Source organism: Nerophis lumbriciformis, linkage group LG06 (genome assembly GCF_033978685.3).
Source record: "Nerophis lumbriciformis linkage group LG06, RoL_Nlum_v2.1, whole genome shotgun sequence".
Lineage (NCBI taxonomy): Eukaryota > Metazoa > Chordata > Actinopteri > Syngnathiformes > Syngnathidae > Nerophis > Nerophis lumbriciformis.
Genome location: NC_084553.2, coordinates 42,390,796 through 42,407,874, shown reverse-complemented (window position 1 = coordinate 42,407,874; position 17,079 = coordinate 42,390,796). Strand labels below are relative to the sequence as shown.

The window sequence follows — 17,079 nt, the reverse complement described above, 5'->3', positions numbered from 1 at the left end:
TTAAACATACCGTTTTAGGTGTGGAAGGCAGGGATTGATACACAATTATATGTAAGATTATTAATAAATATTTTCAATATGAATATATTTACACTTTTGAGGTAATGAGAAAAGGGCTATGAAATGTGATGTATTGTTACACGTTTTAAAATAGAAAATACAATTAAGCAAAAAATAAAAAATAAAATAAAATAAAATTAATACATATATATATATAGCATGTAATGTATTATTTTTTTTATACAAATAATCATAATAATTGGTGTGGGTCAGGGGATTAACATATAAATACATTTAGGAATAGTAAAACACAAATAATATACAGTACTCACCATCATATATTCAATATTATTACGATTATATACACACACATATATATATATATATATATATATATATATATATATATATATATATGTATATATATATATATATATATATATAATACATGGTAAGTATATATATATATATATATATATATATATATATATATATATATAATACATGGTAATAATATATATATATATATATATATATATATATATATATATAATACATGGTAATTATATATATATATATATATATATATATATATATATATATAATACATGGTAATAATATATATATATATATATATATATATATATATATATATATATAATACATGGTAATAACACATACATAAGTTATTTTTAAAAAGTTTTAATCTAAACATGAAATATTTAAAACGTATACTGAAATCACTAAAAAACAGTAATAAACCATACATTTATTAGGAACATAAAACCCAATTCAGTTCAGCATAGTACCTTGAATAGGGCCTTATGAGTTTAGGTGTTGTATAATAATACATTACAAAATTATAATACATTAAAATAATACAATTATTTAAAAAACACCCCTATCAATCAATAATGTTATTCTGTTGGTGTGGCTCAGGGATTTAATAAGAAAGCATAAGTCGTACAAAAAAGGGAAAGGTTTTAGGGAAGGATAAGAATGTGAGATAAAAGCTTTAAGGCATAAGGATGATGCAAACTGACTCAAAGCGACAAAGGGGAAAAAATATGAAAGAAGACAGAGTGAGAGAAGAAGAAAAAAAGTGAAAATGTGTGACATAAAAGGGAGCCTCGTACTGAATAAAAGCAAGAGAGAGGAATAAAATCAAGGACAAAGAGTAACTCTCGCAGTGTCACATTTAATTTTCACTTTCAAAAGCTGCACTTCCCCCACAAAATATTTCTGCGCAGAATACAAAACAGCTCCGTTTCCAAGCCCTGAAGGAAGAGAAAGGCAGTGAGCAGTTTAGACTAGCTTGATTTCAACATCGGGTGGAGTCATGTCATGATGCGCTGACCATATGTTTAACGCTAACATGCACCGCTAACTGGGGAGACAATGCTGAGTCTAATTTGCATGAATGCTGCGAATGTGAGTGTACACTAATTCATACTGTACTTTCTGCCTGCACACACACACACACACACACACACACACCTAATGTGTCTCATTTGCTGCCTTGTCACCTGTGCCGGTGCGGCGATGCGTTCAGGCCCATTAGGTTTACAGGAAAAAGCTATTCTGCATGCATTGTCTACATCGTTAGAAACAGGCCAGACTCTGGCTAATTGCTTCCACTCCGCTCTCACTAATTGGAGTGAATAAAGATGATTAAAGCTGCAGGGGAGAAGCGATGGAAGGTATCAGCGACGGGTTAATTTGAAAAAGATATTTAACCCTTCTATTGTGGCATGATTTTCATCACTTCCCTTTAATGAGGGCTCAGCTGCCTGTGAGAACGATACATGAGCCAATGAGAGAGGCCTATACTGCTAGACCTTTTCGAATTGTCAACCCAGATTCATTATCACAGTTGTGACAAAGGCAGGAGCCACCTGTCACTTCACTTGTCCTATTGTGGGAAAGTAGGGTTGTCCAACGGTTGAAATATTCAATTGCGATTAATCGCATTTTGTCCATAATTAAGCCATAATTGATCATTATCAATCGCAAATAAACATTCTTCTATCTCTAATAAGTGTACCTAATAAAAATGGTCACCCAACTTGGGACTGTATATGTCACGGCCCGGGCGCATGCTAATTCGCACTCATCTGTGCGCTCTGTTGATTGCGCCTCCAAGAGCGCACCTGCGCGCGTCACTCCCACTGCAGCCGGCAGCTGCAGTCAATCTGCAATCCCTCGCACCTGTCGGTGATGATCTTCCTGGGCTTCTTTAGCAAGTGCAGACCTGCGTTCCGGGACAGAACGTAACCATCCGTTTGTGTACCGTAAGCCGACTAATCCTGCTCTATGCTCACTCTTGCTCTCTGTGTTTTCTCTCCCGTCGTGTTTGATTTGGTCCCGTGTCTTCCTTGTCCTCCCCAGCAGTCTGCCTTCGTTCCCGCGTCGACAAGCTGTGTGTTTCGCCAGTTCTTGTTTCTCTGCTTCCCGGACTGCCTCCTCGATCCTCGACCCCCGCTTGGACACGGACCTTCTTCACCCAGGCTATAGCCCCCGACGTCCTGGCGGCTCACGGACTTCCAAGCTCTGCCTTGTCCCTCCTGATCTTCCGCCTCTCGTTCAACACTCACGGTAACACTCAACAGGTAATTCTTACACATAGTCACACACCATACACTCTCTTGGATTTTGTCAGACTCCATACCCTTGTTTAGAATGTATTATTTTTGTTTGATTATTATATATATATTGTCATTATATATATAATACATCATAGTGTTAAATACTACGCCCCCTTGTGGTCTGTGCCGTCTACACTCCCCCTGTAAACATAACAGTATAATTGGTTTGATTTATGCAAATGTTTGTTTACTAACATTAGGCTTTTTAACAGCTCAAAACAAGATGGTCACAAACACTCTGTTACAGACATTTTCCACCCGGGGTCTAATTTGGATTTTTGGTTATGAAATATATATACAGGGGTACATCAACTTAAGTATTTTTGAGATAATAGCTCTCTCGGTTAATTGTTATGCTTTAAGTTGTGAGCAAAAATTTAGTATGGGGAACACATTCACCATTAATTAGTTGCTTATTAACATGCAAATTAGTAACATATTGGCTCTTAATTAGTCATTATTAAGTACTTATTAATGCCTTATTCTGCATGGCCTTATTATACAACCAGTAAGCCATTAACTAAGAGTCTTCCCTCAATAACCTCAGAATAATTGCTTATTTGTAACCCTAACCCTAACCCTTATATGTTCCCCTAGTGTCCAAATAACTCCTTAATTAAGTCTTTGTTACTTTAATAAGCAACTAATTAATGTTAAGTTAAATAAGTGTTACCAAAATTTGATTTACATGCATCCCCGTTATTAGTTGGTGTAGCAAATGTCATAGTGGACCTTGTAAGATCCGCCCGTCTTACTTGCTAGCATTGGCCCCATAGCGAGAGATCGACATAACTTTGTGAGTGTGAAGAACGGTCCTGAGAGGATGTGGATGATATTCATTGATTTAAAGCAGGGGTGTCAAACTAGTTTTAGCTCAGGGGCCGCATGGAGGAAAATCTATTCCCACGTGGGCCGGACGGGTAAAATCATGGCATAATTACTTTAAAATACAACTCCGACAACTTCAGATTGCTTTCTTTGTTTTACTTTGGCCCAAAATAAAACAAGGACATTCTGAAAATGTAAACATCACAAATAATCCTCTTGACAAAACACTTCAAGTTAGTAAAACATTCTGAGGAAAAAAACTGGTGCAGTTTCAAAAACACCATTAGGAGCACAATGCAATTAGACTTAATCTCAGTGTATCTACAAACTAATTAAATGTCAAGTCACAGCCCATCTAGGATTGAACAAAAACAAAATGAAGCATAAATAAAAATGATTCTATGTATCAACTACCTCATTTGTCATTTCCATTGTTGACTTCTAAATTTGCACGGAAGAAAATCATTTTCACAGAACTATACCAATGTATAGTGCAACATTTTAAGTGGGGTTACCAATTGTTTATTTTATTCCTGTTTGTTTTACATTGGGTGGAGGGGGCGGAGTCACAGCCCCGTTTTACTTGCTTGGTATACTTGCTTGCCCCAATATAAACTATTTGCTCGCCTGACAGAATTTCTATTTTGACATCCAATGGTCACTTTTAGAATAGCAGTTTCTTTAATTTAAAAATGAAGCTCAATTTTACACTTAGCAAACTCATCTCGCGGGTCGGATTGAACCGGATCAGGCCCGCGGGCCGCAAGTTGGACTTCCCTGGTTTAAATAAATACATATTTCACAAAACACCAGAGCGTGTGGCCGACTCTGAGCGTAGCACTGCTAATATGCTCATCAGAGAGACAAACTGTGTTTTTTAGGGGATGTTTGCAACTTGCTCAAAGTTATATTTTTCAAACAAAAAAATTTAACAAAAACTCTAGCTTATGTTAACATTAGTGGTTCAACAGAACATTTGCTTTGTAATTGTCTATATTTTTGACAATTATTGATTATATTGAATACAAATTTCTCGTTGGTCTGAGAAATGTGTCTGCCGTTCTTGTCACAAATCGTTTAAATTAGCTGACCACAGACAAAGCTCAGTTTGCAAACAAGAAATGTTTAGCGTTGCTGAAAACATGCCAGTACTAGGATCTATGTTTCTTAAACAACTTATTTTCTATGGTACTGGTACTTTAATATTCTTGGGTGTCAGGAATGGATCCATTTGATTTACGTTATTTCCTATGGAAAACATTGTGGAAGTCGCTTCCTAGCGGTCCCACTGACAGACACTTCACAGGATCCAAGCTTGCAGGTTTTAACAAAGTTTTAATTCTCATATGTTTTATCAACTGTTTCCTTTTCAGCCACGTCCATACCTCTCTCCCCCTCTGCTCCCGGTCGCTTACTCAGATGATTAGATTAACATGAACCACCTGTGAAATCTAATCACCTGCCAGCTGTGTCTCGCCGTCAGCACATGCCACGCCCCGCCTGATGGTGCTCTGTCTTCAGCACCATGGACAGAGGCGGTGACCTTTGCTTCTGCAAGCGCGCTGATCACACTCTCTCTCCACAAACATGTTTTCATTTTCGTAAGATTCAGTCTGCGTCTCAATAATATTGAAAAGACTGGCTTTTTCTATGACATTTTTCTTCTTCAATAACAAATACCAGTGGTATTTTGTAGTGGATCATGGTTTGTCAACACGTGCCGTGTTATTGATTGACGGGTGATTAGTCCAGACTTCATGTCACACCACTGACCCTGAACTGCAATGTACAACTTAGCAGGTACAAGACATTAAAACGACGTTGAGATTTTTTTTAATTAGGTCCTAACGTTGAGCAACTCATCCTTAACGTTGGAACAACATGCCTTTTGATGAAGTTTAATCAATGTCAGGTTGTGACCTTGATTTGACCATTGAAATGTGGTCATTTCCCAACCAACAATTAGGATCCAACGTTAGACATCAACGCTGTCTTAATTTACAAATACAGCTATTTTCAAATGTTGTTTCAAAGTCAGTTTTAAGGACATGTATGTGTAATCAACGTTGTATCAATGTCTTGTGCTTGCTGGGAAGTATTAGAAACTTTATACAACACTTACTCCTGACAACAACGTTGACGTTCTTGCGAGCAGGGTTGCCCACATTGTTGACTGCCGTGCAGTTGTAGAAGCCAGCGTCCATCGGCGTGACGGCCCGCAGTATAAGTGAGGCTCCCCGGACTTGGGCGTTGAGGGGAAGGAGTCCCGGGTACCGTGCCCACATCACGTTAGGACGGGGGAACCCTGCTGTCACCTCACAGGTGATGATCACGTCCTGTCCGGGATCCACCACCACCGTGTCGTCGACGGACAGCCGTACCATTGGAGGAGCTGGAAAAATAGATGCAACATTAGGACATGCAATTTCTTTGCTTTGCAACTGAAGCAGATGATTTTATGATGAAACCCGCAGACACTAAAAATCTCAATGTTACCTGTGAACCTTCATTGTGAATGTTTCCCAATGGGGTTGCATTATGGTTGCAGTGGAGGAATCATCTTAACACTACAAGAAACCTCATCCCCAATCCATCATGTGTAAGTTAGTATCAGCCATTATTCACTTTGGACTATGCTTGATCAACAGGGAAGATGCAAATGTCAATGATTTCCAGTATGAATTGGGTTGAGATTTTTCTTGCCCTAATATGGGTTTAGAGCCGAAGACGTTGTTGTGGTTTGTGCAGCTCTCTGAGACATGAAGGGCTTTTTAAGTCAACTTTAATTGATTGGTTGATTAAATTGATTTTTTTGACGTAGCAATTTTTTTTGTCGTGTTTTTTATTTGTTGTATTCCTGTGAAACTATTTTATAAAATTCCATCCATCCATCCATCCATTTCCTACACGCTTATACAGTTTAATCAAACCTATATTTAATTTATGAGGGTGTGAAAAGAAAAAGAACATGACATAGCCTAAATGTAATGTTCAACTTTTAACAACAGTTAAAAATGTAGGGCATAATTGTGGCTTCTCTCTATCGCAGATTTTAAAAAATGAACTTAAAAAAAATAAAAATAAAAATTAAGCATATTCTACCTGTTTTTGTCCTAAATTAAGTGTCACATTAAGTTTCATGTATGTACAGTATTACAGACAGTGCAGTAATCTTCTTTGATTGATCGATTGATTGATTGAGACTTTTATTTGTAGATTGCACAGTGAAGTACATATTCCATACAATTGACCACTAAATGGTAACACCCGAATAAGTTTTTCAACTTTTTTAAGTCGGGGATTCATGATACAGATATATACTATCATCATAATACAGTCATAACACAAGATAATCATCATTAGAGTATATACATTGAATTATTTACATTATTTACAATATTTACAATCCGGGGTGTGGGTGTGGAGGGGGGGGGGGGGGGGGGGGGTTGTTAGGCTTGGTTGTTATCATCACTTCAGTCATCAACAATTGTATCATCAGAGAAATGGACATTGAAACAGTGTAGGTCTGACTTGGTACATATGTACAGCAAGTAGTGGACATAAAGAGAGAGAGCGAGAGAGAGAGATCAGAAAGCATAAGAAAAAGTATCTACATTTGATTATTTACATTTGATTATTAACAATCCGTGGAGGGTGTTAGTTTAGGGTTGAAGTTGTCTGGAGGTGTACTTTTAGTGCGGCTTTGAAGGAGGATAGAGATGCACTTTCTTTTACACCTGTTGGGAGCGCATTCCACATTGATGTGGCATAGAAAGAGAATGAGTTAAGACCTTTGTTAGATCGGAATCTGGGTTTAACGTGGTTAGTGGAGCTCCCCTTGGTGTTGTGGTTATGGCGGTCATTTACGTTAAGGAAGTAGTTTGACATAATAAATAAATAATAAATGAACCTACGCATCGCAACGGCAATACGATAGATCTAGTGCTGGTCAGGGGTGTCACCACCTCCAAAGTTATGGTACTCCCGTATACTAAAGTAATGTCCGATCATTACCTTATAAAATTCAAAGTTCTGACTCATTGTCAACAAACTAATAATAAAAATAACTGCTATAGCAGTCGCAACATTAATGCCGCCACAACGATGACTCTTGCTGACCTACTGCCTTCGGTAATGGCACCATTCCCAAATTATGTCGGCTCTATTGATAACCTCACTAACAACTTTGACAATGCCCTGCGCAAAACCATTGATAGTATAGCACCGCTAAAACAAAAAAGGGCCCCTAAAAGGCGCACCCTATGGTTTACAGAGGAAACCAGAGCTCATAAATTATCATGTAGAAAGTTGGAACGCAAATGGCGCGCGACCAAGCTTGAGGTTTTCCATCAAGCATGGAGTGATAGTTTAATATCGTATAAACGCATGCTTACCTTAGCTAAAGCTAAATATTACTCAAATCTCATCCGCCTCAACAAAAACGACCCTAAATTTTTGTTTAGTACAGTAGCATCGCTAACCCAACAAGGGACTCCTCCCAATAGCTCCACCCACTCGGCAGATGACTTTATGAATTTCTTTAATAAGAAAATTGAACTCATTAGAAAGGAGATTAAAGACAACGCATCCCAGCTACAACTGGGTTCTATGAACACAGATACAACTGTATCTACGACGGATACTGCAATACAAAATAGTCTCTCTCTTTTTGATGAAATAACATTAGAGGAACTATTACAGCGTGTAAGTGGGATAAAACAAACAACATGTTTACTTGACCCACTTCCTGGGAAACTTATCAAGGAGCTTTTTGTATTATTAGGTCCATCAGTGCTAAATATTATAAACTTATCACTTTCCTCTGGCACTGTTCCCCTAGCATTCAAGAAAGCGGTTATTCATCCTCTGCTCAAAAGACCTAACCTCGATCCTGACCTCATGGTAAACTACCGACCGGTGTCCCACCTTCCCTTTATTTCGAAAATCCTCGAAAAAATTGTCGCACAGCAGCTAAATGAACACTTAGTTTCTAACAATCTCTGTGAACCTTTTCAATCCGGTTTCAGGGCAAATCACTCTACGGAGACAGCCCTCGCAAAAATGACTAATGATCTACTGCTAACGATGGATTCTGATGCGTCATCTATGTTGCTGCTTCTTGATCTTAGCGCTGCTTTCGATACCGTCGATCATAATATTTTATTAGAGCGTATCAAAACACGTATTGGTATGTCAGACTTAGCTTTGTCGTGGTTTAACTCTTATCTTACTGACAGGATGCAATGCGTCTCCCATAATAATGTGACCTCTGACTATGTTAAGGTAACGTGCGGAGTTCCTCAGGGTTCGGTTCTTGGCCCTGCACTCTTTAGTATTTACATGCTGCCGCTAGGCGACATCATACGCAAATACGGTGTTAGCTTTCATTGTTATGCTGATGACACCCAACTCTACATGCCCCTAAAGCTGACCAACACGCCGGATTGTAGTCAGCTGGAGGCGTGTCTTAATGAAATTAAACAATGGATGTCCGCTAACTTCTTGCAACTCAACGCCAAGAAAACGTAAATGCTGATTATCGGTCCTGCTAAACACCGACATTTATTTAATAATACCACCTTAACATTTGACAACCAAACAATTACACAAGGCGAATCAGTAAAGAATCTGGGTAATATCTTCGACCCAACTCTCTCGTTTGAATCACACATTAAGAGTGTTACTAAAACGGCCTTCTTCCATCTACGTAATATCGCTAAAATTCGTTCTATTTTATCCACTAGCGACGCTGAGATCATTATTCATGCGTTCGTTACGTCTCGTCTCGACTACTGTAACGTATTATTTTCGGGTCTCCCTATGTCTAGCATTAAAAAATTACAGTTGGTACAAAATGCGGCTGCTAGACTTTTGACAAGAACAAGAAAGTTTGATCATATTACGCCTATACTGGCTCACCTGCACTGGCTTCCTGTGCACTTAAGATGTGACTTTAAGGTTTTACTACTTACGTATAAAATACTACACGGTCTAGCTCCGTCCTATCTTTTCGATTGCATTGTACCATATGTCCCGGCAAGAAATCTGCGTTCAAAGAACTCCGGCTTATTAGTGATTCCCAGAGCCCAAAAAAAGTCTGCGGGCTATAGAGCGTTTTCTATTCGGGCTCCAGTACTATGGAATGCCCTCCCGGTAACAATTAGAGATGCTACCTCAGTAGAAGCATTTAAGTCCCATCTTAAAACTCATTTGTATACTCTAGCCTTTAAATAGCCCCCCTGTTAGACCAGTTGATCTGCCGTTTCTTTTCTTTTCTCCTCTGCTCCCCTTTTCCTTGAGGGGGGGGGGCACAGGTCCGGTGGCCATGGATGAAGTGCTGGCTGTCCAGAGTCGGGACCCGGGGTGGACCGCTCGCCTGTGCATCGGCTGGGAACATCTCTACGCTGCTGACCCGTCTCCGCTCGGGATGGTTTCCTGCTGACCCCACTATGGACTGGACTCTTACTATTATGTTGGATCCACTATGTACTGGACTCTCACAATATTATGTCAGACCCACTCGACATCCATTGCTTTCGGTCTCCCCTAGAGGGGGGGGGGTTACCCACATATGCGGTCCTCTCCAAGGTTTCTCATAGTCATTCACATCGACGTCCCACTGGGGTGAGTTTTCCTTGCCCGTATGTGGGCTTTGTACCGAGGATGTCGTTGTGGCTTGTGCAGCCCTTTGAGACACTTGTGATTTAGGGCTATATAAATAAAGATTGATTGATTGATTGATTGATTGATTGACATGTACTTCGGTATCAGGTAGGTGTAGCGGATTTTATAGACTAGGCTCAGTGCAAGTTGTTTTACTCTGTCCTCCACCCTGAGCCCAGCCCACTTTGGAGAAGTGGGTAGGAGTGAGGTGGGATCTGGGGTGGAGGTCTAGAAGTAATCTGACTAGCTTGTTCTGGGATGTTTGGAGTCTAGATTTGAGGGTTTTGGAGGTGCTGGGGTACTAGGAGGTGCATGCGTAATCGAAAAAGGGTTGAACGAGAGTTCCCGCTAGAATCCTCATGGTGCTTTTGTTGACCAGAGAGGAGATTCAATAGAGAAATCTCAATCGTTGGTTGACCTTTTTGATTACCTTGTTTGCCATTTTATCACAGGAAAGATTAGCCTCTGGAATGGAACCTAGGTAGGTGACCTCATCTTTCCTGGTGATAACAATGTCACCCACTTTTATAGTGAAGTCATTGACTTTCTTAAGGTTGATTTGGGACCCAAATTATTCTCTGACATGTTAAAAGTTCAAGTTAGAGTACCACTGATAGTCACACACACACTAGGTGTGGTGAAATTACCCTCTGCATTTGACCCATCCCCTTGTTCCACCCCCTGGGAGGTGAGGGGAGCAGTGAGCAGCAGCGGTGGCCACGCTCGGGAATCATTTTGGTTGTGGCAATTGATAAATTGGTAAATTGTCTGTGTTTGTATAGAGCTTTACCATACGTGCGCAATACTCAAAGTACTTTACATAATAAGTCACATTCATCCATTCACACACACATTCACACACTGATGGCGGAAGCTGCCATGCAAGGGGCTAACCACGACCCATCAGGAGCAAGGGGGATCAAAAGTGTCTGGCCCAAGGACACAATGGCCGTGACGAGGATGGCGTAAACTGGATTCGAACCAGGGACCATCAAGTTGGAGTATGGCTGCTCTACCGTTTGAGCCACGCCATCGAGCAGGACTTCCCTTTCCGTAAAAATGGGTCATATTTTTTTTTTCTTTTCTACATTTAAAACACTTCCTTGTGGTGTACATATTGTGTAATGGTGGTTCTTTGGTCAAAATGTTGCATAGATTATGTTTCACAGACCATCTTCAAGCCGCTATCTGACCGTTTCTTCAGGATGCGCCGTTCTGACTTTTTTACATGCCTCCACTTGTAGTTGTAGTTTTTAGCGCTTCCATATGGTGTCTACTGACAGATATAAGTTTGAACGTTACGCTACTTTGAATTACAAATGGTAACAGCAAATGATGCATGTGCATGTTTTAAGAAATTGCTATATTTTCTTTGATTGTGACATTTATAATTTCCAAAATGTTTTTTGTAAAGTGGATGAGATACTCTGGGAGCACCAGCGGATTTAAAGTGTTGCACTGATCTATGGGGTTCTTGTAGTCCGTCTTCAGCTCATCAAACGCGATTATGTGCCAAATGGCGAAGAAGAAGAAGGAGATTATTGACTTCATCGGCGGACTCATGCAAAGCTCTTCGGGTAAATCTCGACCATATATGGAGATATCCCCTGACGTCACATGTTGTGCAAAGTCCAAAAGGCTCGTTTAGAGGGAGTATGAAGGAAGGCAAGATTGTTTTATAAATATCATTGACTTCAAATTTTCGCAACTTATGCAGATACCAAATACACAAAAAACAGGTACAATTAGGTACGAAAATGTGATTTTGCATCATAGGTCCCCTTTAAGGGTGAAGACAATGGGTGGCTAATCTTGCCTTTACTCTATCTTCACCACGACAATCTCAAGTTAACCTTTGGCAGAGCAACTTGTTGATGATTATCTTCAACTCCTGCCTCATCAATAACACGTCTTGACATTGGTGAGACTTGCGATGACACGAGCGTTGTCAAAATACGAAATCGAGACAAAGCATCAGACATTTGGCGCAGCACTTCAGACTAACTGACATGTCCGGCAGATGAACTCTCTATTTTCAAAATGCACTTCATCTTTGACATCAATGACACAGCTTTGGCTTGAGCGATGTGCAATAACAACGCAGGACACGCATCGCCAACAAAACAAAATGCTAACAACCAAGCTAATGATCGTAGCTGTGACTGATAACCAAGTTTTTGCAAAACAACTCAATATTTTTCCTACTTTGCGGAACTTTTTTGTGCACTACCAATTAACCATGATAAATGAGGTATGACTGAATATAAATTGTCTTACCATTAACTTACGTTTAATTTTTAAACTTACTATATTTACTGTTAGGCATTTAATAAAGGATTTAGGACGGCAACAGTTTGACCATAAAACTTAATAAACTATGTCAAACGTGTTAATTCCAAACAAATAGGCCCGTCAAAATCGATTGTTTTCCATTTTTGAAGCTGCCTCGTAAACAAATTCATGCTCCGACAGCTGCTACTATAACAGTAGGAAGGGGATTTATATGGCTCCATTCGTCGCAAGTTTACCTGACTCATAAAACGTGACAAATTGAGAGGGTGCACTATCCACTTTAGTCGCCAGATGGCAGTAAAGTGTTGAATATCTTAAAATGTGTTTTGTGGCCATTCCAACTAAGACCACAGCGTCAGTTGTTATGTAGAGTGGCACTTTCCATCATTTTCAGCAGACCGCATTGCAAAATGATTAACCAACCCCCTTCACTCACGCGAGATCCACTCAGGAATGGGGGCCGTATGAACCCCTTCCCTACTGTATGCTTGCAAAGTCATATTTGAGCATACAAAAGAGGAGTTTACCATATAGTTCAAAGCAGATTCAAGGAATCTGAGAAATAATTAATCCTCATTCAAAGGCGGACTCCTCATTCATTCCTCTAATAGTTTTTTTTGGCAGTTTATCCACTCAGCCAATTTCTCTTTCAAGAAACAGCAATGAAAATAGTGCATTACAGAAAAAAAACATACGGTACATTTTCACTAAAATTAAGAACAGCCATGTGGACATGCTTGCATTCTCGTAGACGGGAGGCAAAACTGTGCCAATAAAGGCACCATAATGGTGTTACAGTACAGTATGTGTTTAGCTAGTTATTAGGGTTGCCAAACCCCTGAAAAAAAAAAGGACATCTTGTAGGCAGGGCTTTTTACCCTTTTTTGTTTGGAATGATTTTTCTACTATTTGACTTGAACCTGAAGTTAATTAGATGCATGTGTTGGAGTAATACAAACACACAGGCAACCAATCGTCTTAATGCAAAATGATATAATTAACAATGAAATAAAAACATGTCATAGTTATGGATTTTTCCAACTAGGTACTTTTCCTGTCGCAACCCTGACTCGGGATCAAACCTGCAGCCTTTACTTCAAGAATGGAGTAAGTGGTCTATTGGTAAGGTATTCCATTTTATTCTCTCATTACTGACAGGGCAGGAAAGGACCTAAAATGTAATTTAATTATTTAACATTTTATAAACTATTTTTGATTTTTTACAAAAACACCTTTCCTTTAAGGACACAATACATGTTGTTTCTAAAGCCTGGACAATTCCATTTTCAAGGGAAGGGACAGTTGGCCAACCTACTTGTCAGGGCCGTTCCTGGCTAAATTGGGGCCCTAAGCAGAATTTTATGTTGAGGCCTCCCCTCTTATAACAAAATATTTTCATACTTTTGTAATTATGTGAAAAATAAAAAATAAAAATAAAAATATATAAAAATACTGTGTATATATATATATATATATATATATATATATATATATATATATATATATATATATATATATATATATATATACCGGTATATGTATATATATTTTTTTTATGTATTTTTTTTTTTCAAATCAAACTTGAATTTATTAATTTAATGCATGATTTGTACTAAAACAAATTTATGAAAAATACATTGTTCAATAATTTATTTTTTTTCTGTGCAAAAATACAAATTTGGCATAATTACAACTAATCTCCAGCAGGGATTTAAACTCTGTACTAATGCTGCCTGCCGCAAGGGACAATGTGAGAGATGGGGTAAGTTACATTAATAAATTCCAAATGAGGCGCCCTGTTATTTATTAATTTACTTTTTACATGCGCTTATTCATGCAAAATGGGGGTGCTCAAAAAAATGGATTCACAACTGAATTGCCATTCTTATTTATTCAGATTCTAAATTGATTTATCATTATCAAAAATTGATTTAAATAAATAGATAGATAGATAGATAGATAGATAGATAGATAGATAGATAGATAGATAGATAGATAGATAGATAGATAGATAGATAGATAGATAGATAGATAGATAGATAGATAGATAGATAGATAGATAGATAGATAGATAGATAGATAGATGGATGGATGGATGGATGGATGGATGGATGGATGGATGGATGGATGGATAGATAAATCTTTATTGATATATATATATATATGTATGTATGTGTATATGCAGTATGTATATATATATATATATATATATATATATATATATATATATATATATATATACATACATAATGTATATATATATACATAATGTATATATATATATATATATATATATATATACATAATGTATATATATATATATATATATATATACATAATGTATGTATATATATATATATATATATGTGTATATATATACATAATGTATATATATATATATATATATAAAAATGTATGTATGTATGTACTTATATATTTTTTATTGAATACATTTTCTCCACGCTTACTTGCTGCAAGTATGCTTGAGTCATACATCCTCAGCCAAGAGGGGCTTTTCATCATCCCAGGAATCGGAATCAAATTGTGAGTTGTTCTAAGAGTCACATCACTACTAACTGACATTTATTAGCACTGTTGTGTATGTATACAGTAGGAAGGGGATACATATGTCCCCATTCATCGCGTGACAAATTGGGGGGTGCACTATCCACTTTAGCTGCCAGGCACCAGTACAACATTGACAATATTAAAATGTGGTCTGTGGCAATTCCAACTCTGACCGCAGCGTCAGATGCGCTTTCCATAATTTTCAGTAGACTGCATTGCAAAATAATTAACCTCCCACTTTCCTCTCTTTCAGGCAGGAATTTAGACATATGAATCCCTTCCCTAATGTACATTTAAAACTTGTTTCTTTTTTTTTTTTTTAAATGGCAAAACAAGTTTTTGTTCTGTAATAAAGAAAACAAACGTATTTTACACTCTAGCAAACAGAAGGGGATTTATTCTGTCCATCAATTTCAGCGAAACTTCTTCTCCTGTAAATGCGGCAGTTTGGACAAGCGTGCAGTAAAAATGATTAAATCAATAGGTGGCAAATCTTATTGTGTGTTCACTCTAAAAAGTTGCGCCTCAATAGGCAATCTATAATAATTCAAATTTACTGGAAGAACATCTGGTCAGGACACTGCACGGCTTAAATGTGATTGAGATCAAATATAAAGCAATAATCCTGTAAGCACCTGAACATATGTTGTTTCCTTTTGTAGGACATTTTTGTGGCTTTCGCCGAGTGCTCATAAAATATACTCTGCCGCTGCTACTACCAGTTTTTAAGCAATATTTTGCTGTTCTTGACTGTCATTCAACTATAACAAAGTTATTTGTAAAGCATACAAACACTAGCTCATAATCAACTTAAAAAGATGAATATGTAATGACAAGGTCTTTACACGGCACTTTTGGAATCATTGGTTGCAAAAAAAAAAAGCCATCAAAAGCAAAGAGATAAAATAAAACAGTGAATGCTCTCATGCTCACTGAACTGAAGCCTTATATGCTGATGTTGGTTTGAGTTCTGAGATCGTTTTGTGACTTTAGAGACAAATTGAATTCAAAATGTTAGTGGAAATTCGAATGGTACGACCTCAAGCAAGCTGGGCAAAATAAACTAAATATTTTTTTTAGATCTTTAAGATGGAAACTGTAGCTGCCATTATGATGTGCAGTGATGTTTTCAAATTACCGTAAGTCTTGAACTATACAAAATATTTCAATGGTTGGAATCTGCGCTTTGCATGATATACTAGTTACTATGGTAATCTAACTCACAGCAGCGCAGACGAGGCACCAAGCAGTGTGGGTGGGGAGCGTTTCCACAGAGGGTTTCAAGAGCGGCCAGCCTGAAATGCAGGTGTCAGGGACGGACGCGGAATGGGATTTTTACAACAAAGTTCTGCAAGAAAAGTGATATTATATCAGATAGTAGGTGGGGTTTTTTTACCCTTCGCGTTCATATTTCGCCGTGTTTGTTACATTTTTGTTGCGTTTCGCTTGATTGTAAATAATGTCGATCAAGGAGGGGTGTGAGAAATAATATGTTTATATGTTGTCAATTTTCAGTGTTTTATCGTTCATAGTTAAAATTGTAAATCCCACATTATTGTAATGTGTTTCATTCAGTAGAACATATACCGTATGGTTCGTCATAACGTTTTTAGCATTCAATCAGACATTATTGTGAGTTTTATATTAGTGTTCCTAAAAATAGGATCCACACACACATATTGGACAGCAGAATGTCACAGCTTATATATGTGTGTGTGTGTGTGTGTGTGTGTGTGTGTGTGTGTGTGTGTGTGTGTGTGTGTGTGTGTGTGTGTGTGTGTGTGTGTGTGTGCGCGTGTGTGGGTATATTTAAATATACAAACCTTGTTTCCATATGAGTTGGGAAATTGTGTTAGATGTAAATATAAACGGAATACAATGATTTGCAAATCCTTTTCAACCCATATTCAGTTGAATATGCTACAAAGACAAACATATTTGATGTTCAAACTGATAAACATTTTTTTTTTGCAAATAATCATTAACTTTAGAATTTGATGCCAGCAACACGTGACAAAGAAGTTGGGAAAGGTGGCAATAAATATTGATAAAGTTGAGGAATGCTCATCAAACACTTATTTGG

The 17,079-nt window shown here is 37.9% G+C and overlaps 1 protein-coding gene across 3 annotated transcripts in view; it reads right to left on the bottom strand.

Annotated features, from left to right (window-relative positions):
• mdga1 (MAM domain containing glycosylphosphatidylinositol anchor 1) overlaps positions 1-17,079 on the bottom strand; it is a 535,716-nt gene that overhangs the window by 131,535 nt on the left and 387,102 nt on the right. For all 3 annotated transcript variants that reach the window (XM_061964377.2, XM_061964378.2, XM_061964380.2), the window contains exon 7: positions 5,596-5,865. In XM_061964377.2, coding sequence (XP_061820361.2) covers positions 5,596-5,865 — 270 coding nt within the window. The remainder of the gene's footprint in view (positions 1-5,595; positions 5,866-17,079) is intronic.